At 45.4% G+C, this 21,733-nt stretch overlaps 1 protein-coding gene across 1 annotated transcript in view; it reads right to left on the bottom strand.

Annotated features, from left to right (window-relative positions):
• Positions 1-1,272: 1,272 nt before the first annotated feature.
• The window catches only part of Mertk (MER proto-oncogene, tyrosine kinase), a 75,625-nt gene continuing 55,164 nt past the window's right edge, over positions 1,273-21,733 (bottom strand). The window contains exons 14-18 of the mRNA XM_051144919.1: positions 20,781-20,899; positions 13,863-13,972; positions 10,518-10,677; positions 8,778-8,914; positions 1,273-2,350 (exon numbers count right to left, since the gene is read on the bottom strand). Coding sequence (XP_051000876.1) covers positions 1,837-2,350; positions 8,778-8,914; positions 10,518-10,677; positions 13,863-13,972; positions 20,781-20,899 — 1,040 coding nt within the window. The 3' untranslated portion in view covers positions 1,273-1,836. The remainder of the gene's footprint in view (positions 2,351-8,777; positions 8,915-10,517; positions 10,678-13,862; positions 13,973-20,780; positions 20,900-21,733) is intronic.

Below are 21,733 nucleotides of genomic sequence, written 5' to 3'. Positions count from 1 at the left end.
GTGTATGTGTTTGTGTGTGTATGGGTGTGTCCATGTGGAAGACTGAGGACGCCTTCGTTGGTTCCCCCTTTCCACCATGTCAGTCCTGGGGATCAAACTCAGGTCACTGGGCTTGGTGACAAGCACCTGACCAGCTGAGCCATCTCGCCAGCCATTTGTTGGTGGATTCCTGAGATGGTTTTCCCATTTCTCTCAAAACCAGTGCTAAGAATGGACAGAGGAGCTGTGGTGAGGGCCAGCCATCTAGTGCCTTTGCAAAGGTATCGGGGCTGCTAGTGACCGCTGTCTTTCCAAGTCTGGAGCATGCTGACCACATCCTTCCTCATTTGTAGTTAATTAGGAAGTCATATCAGCCAATCAGTTATAAAACCTTGAACATCAAATAAATCATTTTTAAAAAATAAATCATTTTTTATCAGACACATGATTCATGGAGGTATACGAGGCTTCCTATAAAGATTAAAAAAAAAAAAAAAACAAAGTCAAACCTGGCATTTCATTTTACAAACACTTTTACATTTAATACTGTGGAAAAGAAAACAATTTTAAAAAAGCAACATTGATTCTGTACAAATGTTAACACTGAGGAATACATTTGAAGATCTTTGAGGTCAGTGAAATAAGTCATCTTTTATTAAAATATAATATCCTTGTCTCTCTCCACCATATACATATATATTCTCTCTTTAAATATATTATGTATTTTATTTATATTTTTCTTGCATGTGTACATGTTCATGTATCTGCTGGTGTGTGTGTCTGTGTGTGTGTGTGTGTGTATAGAGGTCAGAGGACAGCATCAAGTACCACTCCTCAGGTGCTGCCCACCTTTTTTCTGAGACAGGGTCTCACTTGGCCTGGAATTCACCTAGGCCGGCCGGCCACTGGGCCTCAGAAATCCATGAGACCATTTCCCCAGCACTGAGATGACATGTGTGTGCCACCACATCAGCCTTTTTGCTACGTAGGTTCTGGGGATCAGACTCACGTCCTAGTGCTTGCAAGTTAAGGACTTTACTATTTCCCTTAGCCTCTGTATTTTTATTTTGTTCTGTTTCGGGGTGTTGGGATGGAATGCAGTGCAGTCCAGAGGTTAAACAAACACACACTCAGTTGCTGAGCCACACTCCCAGCCTTGCAGTTTCTTTACTGTTATTTTTAGATTTATTTTTTATTTATATGACTGTGTTTGAGTGTGCCTCACGTGTGCAGGTGCCCCAAGAGGCCAGAAGGGAGTATCAGATCTTCTGGAACTAGAGTTATAGGTGGTTGTGAGCTACACAATTTAGTTCCTGGCAACCCTATAAAAGAAATCGCTATAAAAAGCCATCTCTCCAGACCCTGGTTATGTAATTATGGTGAAAACTGACTTGACAGCATTTACCTGGTGCTGTCAGGGCCATAGACTTTACTTGGTAAGGAAAACAAATACCAAGGCATCAGTGTAGCGGTTTGAATGAGAACGGCCCCCAGTTGAGTGCTTGGTCTCCAGTTGGTGGAACTGTCCAGGAAGGACTCTGGGAGGTGTGGCCTTGTTGGAGGAGATTTGCCACTGGGAGCCGGCTTTGAGGTTTCAAAAGACTGGTGCCATTTCCCAGAGTGCTCTCTGTCTTCTGCTTGCCATTTAAGATGCGAGCTCTCAGCTGTTCCTGCCACCACGCCTTCCTTCTACAATCACGGACTCTTACCCTCTGAAACTGTAAACCCAATCAAACCCTGTCTTTTAAAGGTTGCATTGGTCATGATGTTTCATCACAGCAATAGTAAAGTGATTGAGACAACCAATTGCAGGAAGCAGCGTTTGCTTGGTTCTGTCACGTCTCCACCCAGCTGGCCTCACATCGGGACTTCAGAGTCTTCTGAGGAGTCGTCTACAAACAAAAGCTCATCTGGTGCTGGGCTCCCCAAGGGCAGCGTACTGCGGTGAGACCAGGAGACGCCATTTTTGGTGAGTTTGTCCTCTGATAAAACCCCGTCCTTTCCGTGTGCGACCGCAGCAAAAGGAGTGGAGGCTGCATCTTCCCACTCCTCATCGCACCCATTCAAGATGTATCTTTCCTCATGAAGGTTGTTCTCGTGAACTTCCGCCGTGACCACGCTGATGGCGGTGCTGGGAGTGCAGGACGCAATGATGGAGTTTGGGTCAATGTTCATGTCTAGCCCGGCGAGCGAGGGACCGTCGGCCAGGCCCTCGCAGCCCTCTAGCAACTGGGTATTGATGTAGATGATGGAGTCTTTGTCCTGTGCGTCAGGCAAACTCTCCAGGAGCTTTTCTAGCTGCAGCCTCAACAGTGAGAAGGCGGGTCTGTCCAAGGGATCAGCACTCCAGCAAGAGTACATGATGTCATACCTGAGGATGACATACAGGTGAGTGTGATCTGGCACGCACGGACTCAGAGTCCCAGTGCAACCAGCCCCTCCCACCTCAAGTAATGTTTAATTTCATTCTATTTTAATTAGCGTTTGTTCCACTTTTTATGGAAATAAATAAGTTTTGGTGGGGGGGGGAAGAAATGGGCTAATGGTTACTCAACTTTTAAAACGTTGTGTGTGTGTGTGTGCGCACACATCCATGTATGTGGCAATATGCTCTATTCATGTGTGTATAGAAGCTGGGGTGCAGCTAATGTACTGTCCTATTCTTTTCTATTTTATTCCTTTGAGACAGGGTCTCTCCCTGAACCAGGGGCTGGCTCTTTTGGCTATACTGGCTGGCTAGTGAGCCCAGTAATTTGCAAGAGGTTACCGGTGTATCATAGCCATGCCAAGCTTTTTACGTGGGTCCTGGGGATTGAGTTCAGGTTGTCATGCTTGCACAGCAAGTACTCTTACCTGCTGAACCAATCACCTCCCCATCCCCTTGTCAAAAGATAATGCTGTTTCTAAAAATAGAAAATGATTCTGGCAATTATATCTACTTTGCAAACAAAAGGACTTAACATCCTTTTCTTTCTTCGTTTTTATCTTTTCTTGTTTGTTTTGTTTTTGTTTGTTTTTTGTTTTTTAAAGACAGGGTTTCTCTGTGTAGCCTTGGCTGTCCTGGGCTTGCTTTGTAGATCAGGCTGGCCTCGAACTCACAGAGATCCGCCTGCCTTAGCCTCCCGAGTGCTGGGATTACAGGCGTGCGCCATTGCACGCTGCTCATCCTTTTCTTATATAGGCTTGTCAATAAAACCAACCATCTGCTTTGCAAATAAAGTTGTATTAGAATGTAGCTATGTCTAATTATTTGCTGTCTGTAACTGCTTTTGCTATAATTGTAGCATTGAGTGGTTGCTACAAAGGGCCCTCAAAACCAAAATTATTTACTCTTTGGTACTTAACTGTGATTTGAATGGGAATTGTCCCCTTAAATTCATCTACTGTAATATTTAGTCTGTAGCTGGTGAGACTGCTTGGGAAGGACTAGAAGGTGTGTCCTTGATAGAGGGGGTGTCATTGGGGACGGCTTTTAGAGTTTCAAAGCCCATACCCTTTCCACTCTTTCTCTCTTCAGGATCTGATGCCCTCTTTTGGTGTGCAAATGTATGTGTAGATAAAATATGAATACATAAAATACATACATAAATAAAAATTAAAAAAGAAAACTGAGCGGAATCTAAATTATCTGGTGCATGTTGATTACTTACTGGCTTTCTTACAAACAAAAATGTGCAATCTCATATTTACATTTACACACAATCTATAGGTCCTTGGGCTAATTCTTGTAAGTGGCAGTCCTAACACTCAGCACACAGATCTCATCTTTGCAAAAAAAAAAAAAAATCATGCTCTTTTATTATTCTGTTTTAGTGACAGCCTTTCCCAGTGCTGTCACTTGCTTCTGGAGTGTGGAAACTCACGTGCACACAGAGGAGTGGAACTGCTACACTGGACTCCACCCTGACCCCTGCCTCACAGGCCTGAGTTTCACCTTAGCCTCGGGAGTGCCTCTTAGTCCCTGTAGCTCACTCTCAGTAGCTAGTCACTCAGGCGGGACAAACAACTTTTGCTTCAGCACCAGTCAAGTTGCAAGACTCCGATTTTGCCCAGAGCCTTACTTATTTGCTCAGATGGGTACTGAGAAATTCAGTCCTTAGGGAAATAACATCCTTTTCATTACTGTGTCAGGGTGCCTGTGCTGCTTAATTCTCTCTCATTTACTCCATGTCTTAAAAGAAAGTGCTAAGTGACCTATCATTATATAGAATAGCAGCAGTAGCATTTCGAAGTTTATTTTGAGAATATAAATATAACTGTGTGTGATATATCATATATGACACGTAATATATACGTATCATATTGTGTGTGTGTACGTGTGCGTGTGCGTGTGCGTGATATAAGATAGGGCCTTGCTATATATAATCCAGGCTGGCCTCAAACTTTTGATCTTTCTGCAAAGGCATCCCTCACCATGCCTATCTTAAATATAACTTTGAAAGATATGATAAGGGGCTGGGAAACCACAAGAAGATGATACCCAAAAGCAATCCAGGACCAGATTATAATTGTAATTATCTGTCTGTGGTACTTAGGATGGGACCAGGGCCTGTGCATACCAGGCCAGTGCTCCACCACTGACGCACCTGAGCTATAATTACACTATTTGAGAGATCACTTTGATCACTGTCTAAGCAGTGAAGGAAGCCTCTTGGGGAAGGGGGGTGGAAGCTCTGCACTGCACATTGTATTTGTGTCATGACGTCATCATGACGGGAACAGGGAAGGGGGATGGAAGCTCTGCACTGCACATTGTATTTGTGTCATGACATCATCACGACAGGAACAGGGAAGGGGGATGGAAGCCCTGCACTGCACATTGTATTTGTGTCATGACGTCATCATGACGGGAACAGGGAAGGGGGATGGAAGCTCTGCACTGCACATTGTATTTGTGTCATGACGTCATCATGACGGGAACAGGGAAGGGGGATGGAAGCTCTGCACTGCACATTGTATTTGTGTCATGACATCATCACGACGGGAACAGGGAAGGGGGATGGAAGCTCTGCACTGCACATTGTATTTGTGTCATGACGTCATCACGACGGGAGCGTGTATGATGTCATCATGATGGGAACGTAAGCCAGCAGCTCTGTGGTCTGCCGCTATCAGCAGTGAGAAAGGAAGACAATGGCAATGTAGCTTTGTTTTGGCTTCTTTCTTTCTTTCTTTCTTTCTTTTAGATAGGCTCTTAGTATGTAGTCCTGGCTATACTGAAACTCACTATATAGACCAGGCTAATCTCGAACTCACAGAGATCAGCTTGCCTCTCCTGGGGTGTGCTATTAAGTGTGTACTATCATGCTCAGCGAAGAGAGGAATTCTGAATTCTGAAGACTCTGTGAGGGAATAAAACTGCCATACCAGAGGATAAAAGAAGGGTCCTTATGCTATAGACCACTGTAGACAGCTGGAGGGGAAAGTTCTGGAAGGGAGGCCATGAAGAGCTCATCTAGGAAAATGTCCCACAGAAGTTGATTGAAGCATCACAGAAAGTGGCATCCTGGGCAGCAGGAAGCAAGACTGACAGCCTGGTCACTCCATGGTAGGAGGGATGCTGTGAGGAGAGGCGGTCCTCTGAGGGGCAGGATTAGAGAGTAGGAACCAAGGGGCTCTGTGACTGATAGCTGTCTGTCTGTCCTTTCCTGTTCCCCCTTTCTTCCCTGTGTCCTTCCCTCACTCCCTTATCTTTCTGGTTTACAGTAGTGGAGACTGAACATACGACCTGTGTATGCTGGGTAAGATCCCTTACCACGGAACTATACTCTCAGGTGACATTGCTACAATTCACACAGTTAGCTTAAAACAGCCAAAGAGCAGTGGCACACAGGGATGCGTTCATTCTAGCCATGTTTGGACTCTGAAAAGTTCAGACTAGTCCTCTGTCTGTCTGTCTGTCTCTCTCTCTCTGTGTATGTGTATGTATGTATGTATGTTTATGTCTGAAAAAGGAAGCACAGAAGCTTCTTTTGGGGGTGCTGCTTGCCAACATCTACATGAGGGGAGACTCAGGAATAAGGCCCGCTTCCCCAGCCTGCTGACCACCTCACATCTGCAAGCCCAGGGCATGCAGCCATCAGGAACAGGGGGACCACAGCCTGTCCACCACCACCTGGGTCCCCTAGCCACAGGAGGGGAGCTGACACCGCCACCTAAAAGTGTTCTCAGACAACACCAGCTCAGCAGTCTTCTTGTTTTAGTTTGAAGTGAAACATAGGAAAAAAAAAAAAAACAAAAAACAAAAAACAAAAAAACCAAAACCACAGTGTGACACGGCCTGGAACTTGCTCGGACCCAAAGTGACCATGGCTAGTGTCAGTTTCTGCTGGTGCAGGGCAATGGTTGAGAGAGGAACCATGACAAAACTTCTTGGGCAGTGTGGCTACAGAGCAAAGCTTTCTCATTTCCAGAAGCCAACATTTCAACAGCGAGCCCTTTAAAAAACCACCGTGAAACCTTAGAACTAATTTAATCAGGACGTTAAGATGTTTCCAAGAGATTTGCAGCCTTTGTTTCTATTTAGCATTAGACGTCTTCAACCACAAAGCGGGCTGTGGCTGAGAACAATTTTCCTTGTGTTTGGCTTAGAGTCTAAGTCATAGATGAACCTAGGAGGCTGTGTACAAAGTGACCTGGCCCTGAGTGCTAGATGAGGCGGCAGAGTCAGAGCTTGGGATTGGCCTGAGGGTCTTGCATACACTCACTGACACCTGCATCCCTGGTCACTGGGATATGCTGCTCTGTGACAGACCTAGCTCAGGCTCATGTTTCTATAATGCCCTTGCTGAATATGATGAGAATATCTCAAGCCCACGTCCTTGGAAGAGACCACCAAGAAAATGTGAGTCACTGTTGAAGCCGGCAGTCCACGACATTGTCGTGAAAAGCTCCGTAAAGTGCTGGGGAGAGATCAACCAGTAATGATGAAGCTGGGGAGGTGCCGAGGTAGATAAAGCACTTGCCTACAGGCATCAGGACCAGAGTCTGGATCCCCGGCACACATGTAGAAGCCAGGTAGTTTGAGTGGCTGGCCTATGTTCCCAGCCATCACAATGTTGGAAACAAGAGACATTCAGGGACAAGCTAGCTAACTAGACAAGCCAAATCCATGAGCTCCAGGTTCAGCAAGAGACCCTGCCTCAGTAAATAAAAGTGGAGATCGAGTGATTGCCAATATCCACATACATGAACACACATGGCACACCCCCCCCATGTGTACTCCACAAGTGCAAGTACACTGTGACGGTTACTATTATCAACTTGACAGAATCTATCATCACCTGGGAGATAGGGCTATGAATATGGCTGTGAGAGAGTACCGTGATTACCTTAATTAATATGGGATGGTACACCTTCACTGAGGGTGGGGTCCATTCCCTAGTGTGGTGGTTTGACGAGTTATGGCCCCTGTAGACTCATGTGTTTGAATGCTTGGCCCACAGGGAGTGGCACTATTAGGGGCGGGCTTTGAGATCTCCTATGCTCAAGCTACACCCAGTGTGACACACAGTCTCCTTCTGCTGCCTGTGGATCAAGATACAGAACTCTCAGCTCTGCTCCAGCACCGTGTCTGCCTCCTTGATGATAATGGACTAAACCTCTGAAACTGTAAGCCTGCCCCAGTGAAATGTTTTCTTTATCAGAGTTACCGTGGTCTGTCCCCTGGATGGGGAGACCTGGTGGCACTCAGAGGAAGGATAGCAGGCTACCAAGAAGAGACTTGATATCCTATGAGCATATACATGGGGAAGAGGTCCCCCTCAGTCACAGTCATAGGGGAGGGGAATAAGGGGAGAATGGGAGGGAGGGAGGAATGGGAGGATACAAGGCATGGGATAACAATTTAGATGGAATATGAATAAATTAATAAAATATATTTAAAAAAAAGAGTTCACAGCGATAAAACCTTAACTAGGACACATAGGCAGGGGACCCTATGAATGAGGGAGGGGATGGAGGGGAAGCAAGAACTCCTTACTCGCCATTCCTTATGCTGTTCCTTCTGGACAGAGAAGTCAAGCCGGCTGCCACAGCCAGGACACACGGATAATTATTGGTCAGGGCCTCTTCTGTCAAACCCTAAGACCCGGTCTCTTTCTCACGATGCCTGGCATTGAAGACTGAGAGAGGATTGTCTTGATTGGACATACTCCATGGTGAGAGTTGGGAGAACTCACATGTGGCTGAGCACACATCTTCCGGGAAACATTTTAAAAACACACTATTTCTAGGTCTGCTTTGTAACAACAGCACCACACACACCCTCTAGGCAGAGGCATAAGCAACCGCATTGGAGAATACTTCCCAAGCAATTCTGAGAGCCAGTTTGCTCTCAAAGGTGCTGGTGCAGATCCCTACGTCTTCCCATAAGTGTGACCAGCATATTTGAAATGCTATAGAGAAAAAAGGATTACTGCGTTCACAGTGAGAACGGCAGTGCGAAGGGTCCCAGTGCTTCCTATACTATGAAGCGAGCCTATTTATATGCCAGCATCTATCTACTTCCTAGTGGCGCTTAGGTTGTTGTTTGGAAACACACACTGGCACCCTGTCTTGACTGTGCCCACTGATGGAGGCTGAGACCTTTTGGACGAGTGAGCCACCGTGGCCTCACAGGACCCGCATCAGGAATGACTACTGGCCTGAGGCTTCTGCAAGTGGAACTCTCTGCACAGGCTCCCTTGGCTAACAGCAGGCCCTGCTTGCGCCAGCCGTGACTGTGTTTCCCAGGTCACGGCACAGTCAGGTAGCTGACCCGGGGAGGAGATCCCAGTGGCACGGGGAGGCTCACTCACAGCTCATCCAGGCAGTCCTCTGGCTGCTTCAGTCGGTGGCCGTGGAGAAGATATTCGTACATCTCGTGGTTCTGCACGCCAGGATAGGGAGTCATCCCCCGTGTCGCTATTTCCCACATGGTCACGCCGAAAGCCCACTGAGAACAAAGCCACCCGAAGTTAGGACAACGAGGACAAAAGTCTTTCCACAGAGGCTGAATGGACTTTTTCATGGGGAAAGGTCATTTCCTTAGAGCCCTGATGATGAAGCACAAAGCTGGCAATTCTGTCTGAGGCTCACTGTTCTCGGGACACGGCAGCACACGGGGTTGGAGGCCCATAGTTCCATGTTCTTACCAAAGCTATTCCAGGAAACCCAGCTAAAGGCAGCCGGGGCCTCATCCCGAATCAACAGTGCTCACTAACGTGCTGCTCTGCTCTTGCTGTCGAGAGTTTCCTTTCCCCAAGCTTGGACCAGGGCCATATTTACATAGCATCATCCATATAGCACATGGGTCCCAAAGGCCAATGAATGAGCTCGCTCCACTTAATGCGAATATCCTAGTTATGGGTAATAAGTCACTCATTTGTAGCAAAGAATCACAGGAATCTTGGAAGGTCCTATGCAAAGCATGAGTTTCTGAGTGTGAGCGCTTCACCACAACAGACTGCTTGCCTCAGTTAAAGTTTCTACAAGAAATAAAAGCCAGGCTGGAGAGATGGTTCAGAGGTTAAGAGCACTTGTCTGTTCTTCCAAAGGTCCTGAGTTTAATTTCCAGCAACCACATGGTGGCTCACAACCATCTACAATGAGATCTGTTGCCCTCTTCTGAATTTGCAGGCACACATGTGGGCAGCATACTGTGTACATAATAAATAAACGAATCTTTTTTTTTTTTTTTAAATAAAAGAAATAAAAGCCAGGTGTATGGAATGGTACACATTTGTAATCCCAGCTCCTGGGGGAGGCTGAAACAGAAGGATTGGGAGTTCAAGGGCTTCCTAGATGGCATAGAAAGAGCTGGCCTCAAAAAGAAAAGGTAGGGCTGGAGAGATGGCTCAGCGGTTAAGAGCACTGACTGTTCTTCTAGAGGTATAGAGGACAGGAGAGATGGCTTGGTGATTAAGATGGCTGACTGCTCTTTTAGAGGACCTGGGTTCAATTCCTAACATTCACATGGTGACTCACAACCATCTCTAACTCCAGTTCCAGGAGATCTGACACTCTTCTGGCTTCTATTGACACCAGGCACACATGTGATGCACAGACATACATGTAGGCCAAATTCTCATACACATAAAAATAAATAAAAGGTAAAGGGCTGGAGAGATGGCTCAGTGGTTAAGAGTGCTTTCTGCCCTTGCAGAGGATCCAAGTTCAGTTCCCAGCATCCGTTTTGGCTCACATTCACCTTGATTGGCTCAGGCTCCAGGGGGGTCTGATGCCTCTGGCCTCTGAGAGCATATCTGTGCACATGTTCACATACAGATACATATACCTACACACATAACCAAAATAAAATCAAATCTTAAACGTAAAGAAGAGGTTGAGAAAGTAGCTTAGTGTTCTCATTGCACGTGTGAGGTCCTAAGGTCAACCCCACCACCACAAAAAGCCAGTGAGTAAGAAAATAAACAAAATAAAAGAGTGGTCCGAGCATGCTCCCAGCCCTCCATGGAGTGCAATTCCCTGCATCGTCAGACGCAGTCATCTCTCTCAGCGTGTCCTCCATCTATGTCAAATCAAAGCTGTGTACACACCACGTCGCTTTTGCTTGTGTAGACTCGGTCTGCCAGGCTCTCTATCGCAATCCACTTCACAGGCATTTTGGCAATGCGGCCTTGGCGGTAATAATCACCACTGTAAATCTTCTTAGAGAGGCCAAAGTCCGCCACACAGACAGTCATGTCATCCCGCAACCTGTGAAGAGTAAGTTCTGGTCCTCAGCAACCTTAGGAACAGAGCATTCAATCCCAGGTCTGTATCAGGTGCAGCTAAAAATGAAGACATGGGGGTGGGGTGGGGGTGGGGAGGTGGCAGATGTGGTACAGTTGGTAAAAATGCTTGGCTATAGTATGCACAAAGCCCTCGGTTTGAAACCCAGCACAGCATCAGTGGGACTGGTGGTGCCTGCTTCTAATCCCAGCCTGCAGGAGGTGGAGGCAGAAGAGTGTAAATTCAAGGCCATCCTCAGCTGTTTGTCAAGTTCCAAGCCAGCCTGGAATACATGACACCCTTACAGGCAGAAGGTGGGAAGTGAAGGAGCAAGGAGGAAAAAGGAAAGAAGGAAGGAAGAGGAGAGGAAGTAAAGGGGGAAGGAGGAACAAGGAAGGAAGAAAAGGTGGAATCAGGAAGGGGAAGGAACAAGGAAACATGGAGCCCATGAGCTTGGGGTAGGGAGCTGTTTTGAGGTTAAAGACACAGCAAATAATAGGGACTACTAGACATTACTGTATTCCCAGCGCTCAGGCTGTGTGAGGCTGGTCCAGCAAAGGCACCCAGGCACAGTGGCTGGAGGCACTTGGAGGACAGAGATGTGTCAGAGCAGGAGTAGAAGGACCCGCAGCTCCTCCTGGTCCTTTCATGGATTGCATCATGCCATGGCCATCCTGCCTGGTGTCTGGAAGCAGCACTGGCCTTGTGGACTAAGGAAGCGGGGAGGCATAAGAGGAGGTAAAGTTGTCAGCCAGGCGGTGGTGGCGCACGCCTTTAATCCCAGGCCAGGATTAAAGAGGAGGCAGAGGCAGGCAGATCTCTGTGAGTTTGAGGCCAGTCTGGTCTACACAGTGAGATCCAGGACAGTCAAGACTATACAGAGGAGCCGGGCGTGGTGGCGCACGCCTTTAATCCCAGGCCAGGATTAAAGAGGAGGCAGAGGCAGGCAGATCGCTGTGAGTTCGAGGCCAGCCTGGTCTACAAAGTGAGTCCAGGATGGCCAAGGCTACACAGAGAAACCCTGTCTCGAAAAAACCAAAACAACAACAACAACAAAAAAGACTATACAGAGAAACCCTGACTCGAAAAACAAACAAACAAAACAAAACAAAATGAAACAAAACAAAAGAGGAGGGAGCCAGGTGAGGCAGAGGCAGGTGAGTTCGAGACCAGCCTGGACTACAGAACAAGTTCCAGGACAGCCAGAGCTGTTACACAGAGAAACGCTGTGTTGAAAAACAAACAAAAAAACCAAAAAGAGGAGGTGAAGTCTGGGAGGAGTGGGAAGCACACATCAAAAGAAGGTGGCGAAGGATTTCTTGCTGATGTGGCCAGCTGTTGGAGGAATGAACTGGAAAATTAAGGGGAGATAAATTGCAATCATAGCCCAAGCCAGTAAAACAGGGCTGGGACAAGAAGGAAGAAAAGGAAGACAAAGAAGATGAAGGGAAAAGGAGGGAGGTGATTGTGCTATCCTTGTTTGCCTGACATTAATGTTTTGTTTTGTTTTGTTTTTTTTCTTTTTAAGACAGGGTTGCATATGGCCCAGGTTGGCCTGGAACTTGCTCTACAGCTGAGGATGACTATGACCTGTGGCTCCTCCTGCCTCTGTCTCCTTAGTGTTGGGAGCACAGGTGTGCACACCCAAACATCCCACGTTCTCAGCTCAGGGCAAACGAGACAGCCAGTCCTCCTATCTGGTGGGAAAAAACATGAAGGAAAAGTTAAAAAGAAAAAGAAAATGTCGTGAGTCTCTACCCACAGTTGAAAATCAGTAAAAAACCCCAACTCCCTTAGGCCTTTAAAGACTTAAGTCAAAGCAGAAGGGGTGTGGTTGAGAAGAGCGAATGGTCAAACCTCTGACACACATGGGCCACTCCTTCTTCTCACAACAGGGAAGCAAAAAAAAAATCAAGAAACAGTTATGGTGTTTGACGATTTACATTATGTAATGGTTTTGTTGAAGTAGGGTAAAGAATTGGAGAAAATTCGAGTCCGAAGTTCTTATGTAAACTCCTATAATCTGTCACCTGCAGTGACAGAAAAGCTTCTAGATGTCTGAGGTACCAAATTTTGTCACAAGGGTTGGGTAGATATAAATGCAGGGTTCCTGGAAAGAAACTACACCTTCCACTGAACCTTCCAGAACACTGATTATCTGGTGAGAAGTTCAATGACCGAGGAGCGGTTGGAATGCCGCAGGGCTTAGTCTAACTACACTATATCTTGAGTTACCTTCAGCTCACTGAGCTGCCCTTCTCTGCCCACTCTGTGTCTGGCCTGTGATTTTCAGAGGAAGCTTCTCTGGATGCATTTATTGAACAGACAGCTTTCCACCAACCGAGGCCAAGAGTGTCATTAGGTGGCATGCGAGGCCTACAACAGAAGCTTCCCCGTGTTCCTGTAAGCCACTCACTTGATGTTTCCACCAATGTAATTGAATGTGTGTTGATTTATAATTTTCTTTGTTATGTTACTATAAAAACCTGAAAACGCATGGCTGGAGAGATGACTTGGTGGGTAAGAACGCTGTCTGCTCTTCTAGAGGTTCTGAGTTTAATCCCCAGCAACCACGTGGTGGTTCACAACCATCTACACTGGGATCTGATGCCCTCTTCTGGCATGCAGATACATAAAATACATTTTAAAATCTTAAAAAAAAAAAAAAAAACAACCCTGAAAACAGTTTACCACTTTGGCATATGACATTTGAGGCAGCTGAATCTGTATTCTCAGGTCATGGTCATTTGCACTTGATTTTAGAATACATTATTTCTTATCCTCTTTGAGGAGAGAGCCTTGTGTGTCAACAGAGGCATGGCGAACAGCCTTTAGGATTATTGTCCTTCAAGCTATACTATGGTTAGCTGGCTTACTATTATTGTGGGTCCAAAGTGAGCCGATGGCAAAAGACCCCAAAGACCATGCCTAGTTCCCTTAGCCTTGTCACAAGGAGAAAACAGACTCTTCATAGGAGAGTGCTTCGGATGCTAGCCAGAGGCACAGACACAGAAAACCCCAAGGAAGAACCAGAGCGCTAGAAATCTCACACCAAGCAAGGCACTCCGCTGCACCCCCAAGCTGGATGCCCTCTCCAATCTAATAGCAGGTCTCTCCTTGCCCTGTGCCGTCTAATGACCCCACCTTTCCAGGATGGCCCAGGTTCTTACATGCAGTTTCGAGCTGCTAAATCCCGGTGAAGAAAATTCTTGTGGCTCAGATACTCCATCCCCTGGGCAATGTCCACCATGAACTTCAGCAATGTCTGTAGGGGGATGTGCTAAGGGGAGGAAACAGGAAAAGACATGATGGGTTAGAAGGAAAAGCTGGAGATTACTCTCACCGAGGCGGAAACAGGGCTGTATTTATTTTATTTTATGTGCATAAGCATTTTTCCTGCATGCGTGTATCTATATACATCTCATGTGAGCCTAGTACCAGAGGAGGCCAGAAGAAAGCATCAAGTCCCCTGGAACTGAAATTACAATGGTTGTGAGCTGCTGGTTATTGAACATGGGTCCTCTGAAAGAGCAGCCAGTGCTTTTAGCTGCTGAGCTATCTCTGCAGCCGTGGAAATGGTGTTATTTCTTAAATTGTAGTGGTGACACAGGGAGACAAAGCTTTCCTTTCTATATCGGTAATATTTTTTTTTTTTTTTTTTTTAGAACAGATACTTTGTGTTGAGCCAAGGTCTCCCTAGCAGCTCAGGCTGGAGAACAGCTCAAGGTCCTCTTGTCAGCCTCCCTAGTACAGGGATGACACACACGAGCCACCACACCTGGCTCAGAAATAATGCAAAAATACTTCAAAAAAGGAATAAATACGAAATTCTAAAACCTCCTGGAAAACACCACATTCTCTTTGTCTTTAAAAGTACTTCAGGTAGGGGCTGGAGAGATGGCTCAGAGGTTAAGAGCACTGGCTGCTGCTCTTCTAGAGGTCCTGAGTTCAATTCCCATCAACCACACGGTGGCTCGCAGCCATCTATAATGAGATCTGGTGCCCTCTTCTGGACTGCAGATGTACATACAGGCAGAGCACTGTGTACATAATAAATGAATAAATCTTAAAAAAAAAAAAAAAGTACTTCAGGGTGAAAATCATTTTGTATCTTTTCACTGATTATGAGGCCAAAGGTGAGCCTGCACATTCCAAGACACGATGGGACAGAGGACCATGCCAAGCGAAGAGGACGAGGGAGGAGTGTTTGTTTTTAATTTTCTTTTACATCTGCCTATTTATTTTGCATGTGGGAGGGAGGGAGGGGTCATTTGTGCCACCATACACATTCGGCGGTCAGAGGACAAGCTGTGACAGTCAGTTCTTTCCACCCACCATGTGGATGGACTCAGGTTGTGAGGCTCATGGAAAGAGCTACACTTGCTGAGCCCTCTCACTGGCCGGCATCTGGCTTTAATGAGGGAAGGGGGGATATTCTGCGAAATGGTCAGATGTTTGGGAGGGGAAAAAGCACCCAGTTTAATAGGAGATGTTTCTAACTCTGTATTCTTGCTATTATTTCTTTATTCTTTCTCTTCCTCCTCCCTCCGTCTCCTCTTCTTTTTGGTGTTGTGTGTAGCACTAACAGGGTTGATCTCTGCGCCCCACACATGCTAAGATGGCTCATTTGACTTTGAGTTGAAAAGTAATTTTCTTTGTCTAGACAGCAACAACTAGACTAGCCCTCACCATTTGAATTAAAATACAAGTATGCCTTCCAAAATTCTAATTTTGTTTTTGTTTTCCCCCTAGGGCCTTTTGAGAGTTTCAGCCACTTAATGTTTTCTCTGTGTTAAAAAAAAAAAAAAGAAAAAAATCAGAAAAAACTGCTATGTGAGTAAACATTCCAGTGGGGGTGGGGAGGCGGGGGGGGGGGGGATGGAGGTGGGGGTACAGCTCGATGGGCGAGAACTTCTGTAGTACACATATAACCCTGAAACTCCATCATCCCCAGCAGCCCCCCTACACACACACACACACACACACACACACACACACACACACACCTCAAACCAAAACACCAACAATAAAATTGCTGAAATAACATAAAGAAATAAAGGAAGCACGGAGGGAAGGAGGGCGAGGCAGTGAGAGCGCCTTCTAGGCATTTAGAGTTGGCTATAAAAACAATGACTAACAGGATCTCCAAGTAATAATGTAATATTTTACTGTCGTTGTGGCACCAAAGAAAATGAGGCTGACTACAAGTTCCTGGCACCCATGAATCATGAGTGGTCTGTCTGTGGTACCCGGTCCCCTACTGTCACCCCACCACATGACAGTGGATTTGCAATGGCTTGTTCTCCAAGGACAGTAAGTTTTCTAAAATGGTATTCACAAGGGCATTGCATTTTGTTTTGTTTTTTTCCTGTGGTACTTGGGAATGCAACCCAGGGCCCTGTGTTAGACAAGCTCTCTACCATTCAGCTATAAGCTTGAGCATTACACTTATAATGACATATTTTCTAATTATGACACATGCCAACTATGTAGTGCATATGAATCCACATGCCATGAGTTAGGAGAAAAGGTAAATAAATCAAACACAGATGTTTTGCCTCTTCTCTGTGTATTTAGGGCATTCAGCTTTCCAGATACTAATTTCTAGGAAAGGGTTTGGGTCCTGTGACAGAGCAGATCCTATTGTCATTAGTGAGTCGGAGACACTACTAACTTGTGATATTTTTCCTGTAATGATTACATTATTCTTGGATCCCGTGGCTAAAAGTTATTTAAAAAATAATTACATAGAACAATTTTAAAGCGAGTCAAGACGATTGCAGGTGTCACTACAGAGATATGTATCCACCAGTGACAACACTCTGGAAGTGAAATGAAGGGAATCATTTCAGCTACAATAGAGTACAAATACTTAGGAATGAATTTGACAAAGAAGCGTACAACTTATGCTCTTAAAAAAAAAAAGTTATAGTGTTGGCAAAAAATTAAAAATCCAAATATATGAAGAAGTTATCCTCCACTCATGGCTTAGGAAAGTTAATAATATTATGATGCCAATATTGTTCAGGTTCTATATTCAATATAAGTCCTGTTCCAGTGCCAGCCCACTTCTTTGTAAAAAGTTAAAATTCCACATGGAAATCCACAGAACTCAGAATATCTTCATCAGGCTTGAGGAGGACACATCTAAAAGACTCAGACTTACTAAAAGGCTCATCAAGTGGCATAGTAAGAGGGTAGGTGTGGGCACAACCACTGATGAAATAGAGTTGGCAGTCCAGCCTGGGGACATGGCTCAGTGGGAAAAGTGCTTCTGGCACAGGGTGGATACTTGGGTTTGGATCCCCAGACCCTACATAAGGCTCGGCAGAATGGCAGGAGTTGTAGTCCCAACACTCCTAAGGTTGAGATGGGAGGCAGAGGCAGGAGGATTCCTGAAAGTTCTCAGGACAGCTAGCCTGGTGTGTGAGAACAAGAGACCTTGCCTTAAACAAAGTGGAGTGTGGGGACAGGCATCTGAGGCCATCCTGTGACCTCCACACTTTCACCTCTGAATGCTAGGAGAGCAGAAGTGTGCCACCCCACCTAGTGTTTGCAGTGCTGGAGGTAGAAGCCAGGGCCCCAACTGGTTCCAGCAAGCACTCTGCCTGCTGTGGCACTAGCCCTCAAGGACAGTATTTTACAACCCTGAGAATCTTGGAGGGGATTACATCTCAGATGGACCTGCTCGTGACTGCCAGGAACTTGAAGCGAGCCCTCTTCTGTATGGCCGGACTGCATTAAAATATTTTGTATTACCTAGAGGTCTTCCTGAGTCACCATCCTCATAACCAACTCTAACAGTAGCTTTATTTCTTTTTGAATACTTTAAAGTATTTTTAATTACATTTATTTATTTGAGGGGCATTTGTATTCTTTTACTATGTGGTTCCTGGGGATCGAACTCAGGTCTTAGGCTTGGCGGCAAGCATCTTTTTCTACTAGTACTCTCCCTAGCCCTCTTCTAAATACCTTAAATGGGAGATTTGTATAGTATCTCAATAAACTTATTGCAAAGAAAGTGCTATCCTAAGAAAAGGAGTGGGGGAGGGGTGTGGAGACAGACAGACACAGAAGTAGAGTTGGAGAGAAATGGACCCAGACTGAGGAGAGGTAAAGGACAGGCTTCTTCCCTTTGTCTCTGGATGCTAATATGTGACACTTAAAGCAGCTGTTGCCATCTTATACCATGTGCAGTACCACCTGTTACTCTATGAACTCTGTGTCTTCCACCTTTATCACAGGCCACAGAACATCAAATTGTAAACATATATTCCTTTTCCATCTCTGTAACACTTGGGAGTTAATCTCTGCCTCTAAGGACACCCTTGTACTTTTGCAGTTGGAAATGATTAGTTAAGAAAATACTGTGTAGAGAGGAATTTTAATTCAGAACATAGCTGCTTTGGTAAGAGACCATATCCAAAGACCTTTTAGGTCTGTGTGATCTGGCTGGAATACAGATGAGTTCAAGGCCAGGCTGGTATTGAGCAAGTTTCAGGTAAAGAAAAGCTTAGGTTCAGGCATGGTGGTACACACCTTTAATCCCAGAATCTCGGAGACAGAGGCAAGCAGATAGATATCTGAGTTCTGTTCAGGCAGCTCGGTTGAGAGTGAGTGGAAAGGCAGTACAGTGGAGTTGAGTTTGTGGCAGTTCACTTTGCGGAATTCAGAGGCAGTTTTTACCAGGAGAGTTTTACAGAGACAGGCTGAAGCGGGGGTGAGGGACAAGCTAGACACAGGTAAAGACAGAACAAGCCAGAAAATGAGAAGGGGCCAAAGGATTAGAACAGATTTCTAGAGGTAGTTTGAGGCCAAGCAAATAAATTTAGTCAGAAGCTGAGAGAAGCCAGTTTGGATCAGTCAGACTGGAGAGGAGTTTGGGCCAGAACAGCTGAGTTGAACCAGCCAGCCAGAGTTCAGGAAAAATCAAACAAATAAACAAAAACAAACAAAAATCCAGGAAGGGTGAGCTTATTATTCAGCAGTAAGTCTCGGAAGCTGAAAGCATTCTAGTTAGTTAGTGGACAGAGGTAGGTAGTAAACCTCCGAGATGACAATTAAATAATCAGGCGAATAAAAAGTCACTTTTATAGCTGTGTGCTTGCTTTTCTTACTACAGCAGATCTTTGAAGTAGAACTGTTGAAGCACATATTGGAAAGGGCCTGGAGGGTGGAGTGGCAGAATTGCAGAGCTGGGTATGCAAAAAAAAAAAAAAAAAAAAAAAAAAAAACCCAGAACAGAGCATGAAGAAGTACATTGTCTGGTGTTAAACGCTAAGAGAGAAGCCGCAGCATTTGAGAAACTAAGGACAGACGATGAGCAGACAGCTTAATGAACAGGTGGAGGGCTCAGAAATCAAGTCACAGCGTGCAGCCTGCCAAGTTTTTGATAGAGGTGTGGAAGCAATTTAGTAGATTAAAGGTGGCCTTTTCATAAATGATGACCAATCATGTACAAAGACAATCAAGCAAGAGGGCATCTTAGGGTCAGGAGGTAGCTTAGTTGGGAGAGGGCTTATAGAGCATGCAAAAAGTCCTGGTCTCCATCCCTAGCACCACAGGAACGGGACATGGTGGTACACACCTGTAATCCAGAAAGGAATGAGTTTGAGGGTAGCTTGGGCTACATGAGATCCTGGTCCCAGAGAGAGAGAGAGAGAGAGAGAGAGAGAGAGAGAGAGAGAGAGAGAGAGAGAGAGAGAGAAAGAGAGAGAGAGAAGTAATAATAATAATAATAATAATAATAATAATAATAATAATAATAATAATAATAAGCCTTGAACCAAATTTTAGACCTTCTACAGACTCAAAATGTGTTGGCTACTCAAATACGTCATGTAAATCTGAGCAGTTTTAGAAAGCAGCAGGAAAAAGAAAAACAGTTCAAACCAAGGGTTAGTGAAGAATTCTCAGGCATGACAGCCAAAGCATAAAACATAAAAGAAAAAGAAAAAACCAAAAATGAAACCAGATGTCTGTAATTGCACTCACCAGAGTCCTGCTGTTGATGGCAGCTAAGGGGACAGAGGTGCCTGTGTTAGAGGTGCCCAGAAACAGACTGACTAGTACAGTTCCTTCCTACAACTGCACTTTTTGGCAGCAGTGACTCAGGACATACATTGTTGGCCTACAGCAAATTCTGTCCTAATCTAGGATGATTCCTGATAGAGCTCAGCCCATGTTTTCCCTTGTGGGTGCCCTGCAGTAATGTTGCCACCTTAGACAGAGAAGTGATGGTGAGGAGTGAAGGGCCACCCTGAGCATGCCATGGGCACAAATCCTGCTCATAGGCACAGGTTTGGCCACAGGGAACCCGAGGGAGGGTCACAGTGCTCACTTCAAAAAGAGGCCCACAATATCTCCATTATAGGACCCCCAAATCTACAATATTAGAAGTTCACAGTAAAAACCTAGAGGGCAGTCTTCAGATTCCTGTTCCTAACCTCAGGGATGACCCATCATCAGCTCTCTGAACCCAGATTGCCAGGGCTGTGCAGTCTTCAAGGTGTATGCAAGGCAACACAAGGGAGTAACAGGGTATAAGGTTGGCAGCTGGGCCCTCTTGCCTCGCCATGTCTGCCTGCAAGCCCATCTTAATAAGGACTCATATGGTGTTATCTTCATAAATAAATACTTCTCACTTGAAAGGCTGAAACCCATGATTTCAAGAAGGATTCTGTAAAATTTACTTTAAGAGATCGGGTTTGGTGGCACAATCTTGTCATTCCTAACTCTCTGGAGGCTAGCCTGGACTAAGAAAATGAACTTGCCTCAAATAAACAAAACACATCTCCTTAGGAGAGCTGCTTTTACCAGCCTGTGGCAAGTAAAGGCCTCATAGGCTGTAGTCAAGGGGACCCTGGCCCGAGGTTGTGAGACCTGCTGGCTTCCTCCCACCATGAACAAGGAGGGACAAACACACACTCATAGGCCTGTCCAGTGGATGGAGACCATAGTTTAACCCCTGAGTGCACAGTGAACTCTGAACCAGTGTCCTTCTCTGCATTTTCAGGGACACTGGGGTTGTCCCAATTGTCATAAAAGCTTCAGGAACAGTTGAGAGGCAGCACAGGCAGCCCTGTTACCTTGGGTCCAGTTTCTATCCGAGAATATAGCAGGAAGGTATGGAGGTCTCCATATTTCATGAAGGGCAAAACCACCATAGGCTTTGGGATGCCTTGAGAGCTCATTTCTATACACACGCCTGAAATGGAAAACAGGACCAGTTACAAAGAGCCCTTGTTAGGTCTGAGCACATAAACCCTGGAGGCCTAATGGCCAAATTGGAGCCATGTGCTACCGGGCCAAGAGGTGAAAAATCAAAAATCAAAGGCTGGTGCTTTCACAGTGGATTCTAGAATATGTAACACCTGCAAGCTGCATGACTTTATTTTCTCTCTCTCTCTCTCTCTCTCTCTCTCTCTCTCTCTCTCTCTCTCTCTCTCTCTCTCTCTCTCTCTCTCTCTCTCTCTCGTTAGGCTACTGTTTGCAAGAGAATGCTCAAAAATCAACCTGCCATAGGAACAGACGACTAGAAGCCGAGGGTTTCTGTTTTGTTTTTGTTAGATTGAATGACTGAAGGGTGAAGGACCTCAGAGAATCTGAGAAAAAATTAGCTAAACACTCCTATGGAAAAAGTCTACTGTAACCGGATGTTTAAAGCTATTAAAGCCTTTTTTGAGGGCCTATAGGTAAAACATCTCTTTCTAAACTTTTGGTAGTTGAAGTTACAACACATTAGCATGGAATTCTAGAACAAACCTGTCACCTGATTCTAGGCTTGCAATGTGTATTGTGTCAAGCAAAGTCAAATGTCTTTCCTAGAAGGCTAACACTAACTGCAAACAAAGAACTGTCTCCTTGACCTCAGATTTTATCCAAACCTTAGCTTTCACATCTCTTTGCAGCATCAGCCAAAAGGCCACTATTTCCAGACTCGTTATCTCACAATAGTGTCTTTTACATGCCATGCACTGATGCCCATGCCTGCAATTCTTTTTTTTTTTTTTTTTTATGGAGATATTTATAAAAAGCCAGA

This window comes from Acomys russatus, chromosome 4 (genome assembly GCF_903995435.1).
Source record: "Acomys russatus chromosome 4, mAcoRus1.1, whole genome shotgun sequence".
Classification (NCBI taxonomy): Eukaryota; Metazoa; Chordata; class Mammalia; order Rodentia; family Muridae; genus Acomys; species Acomys russatus.
This window is presented reverse-complemented; position numbering and strand designations above follow the sequence as displayed.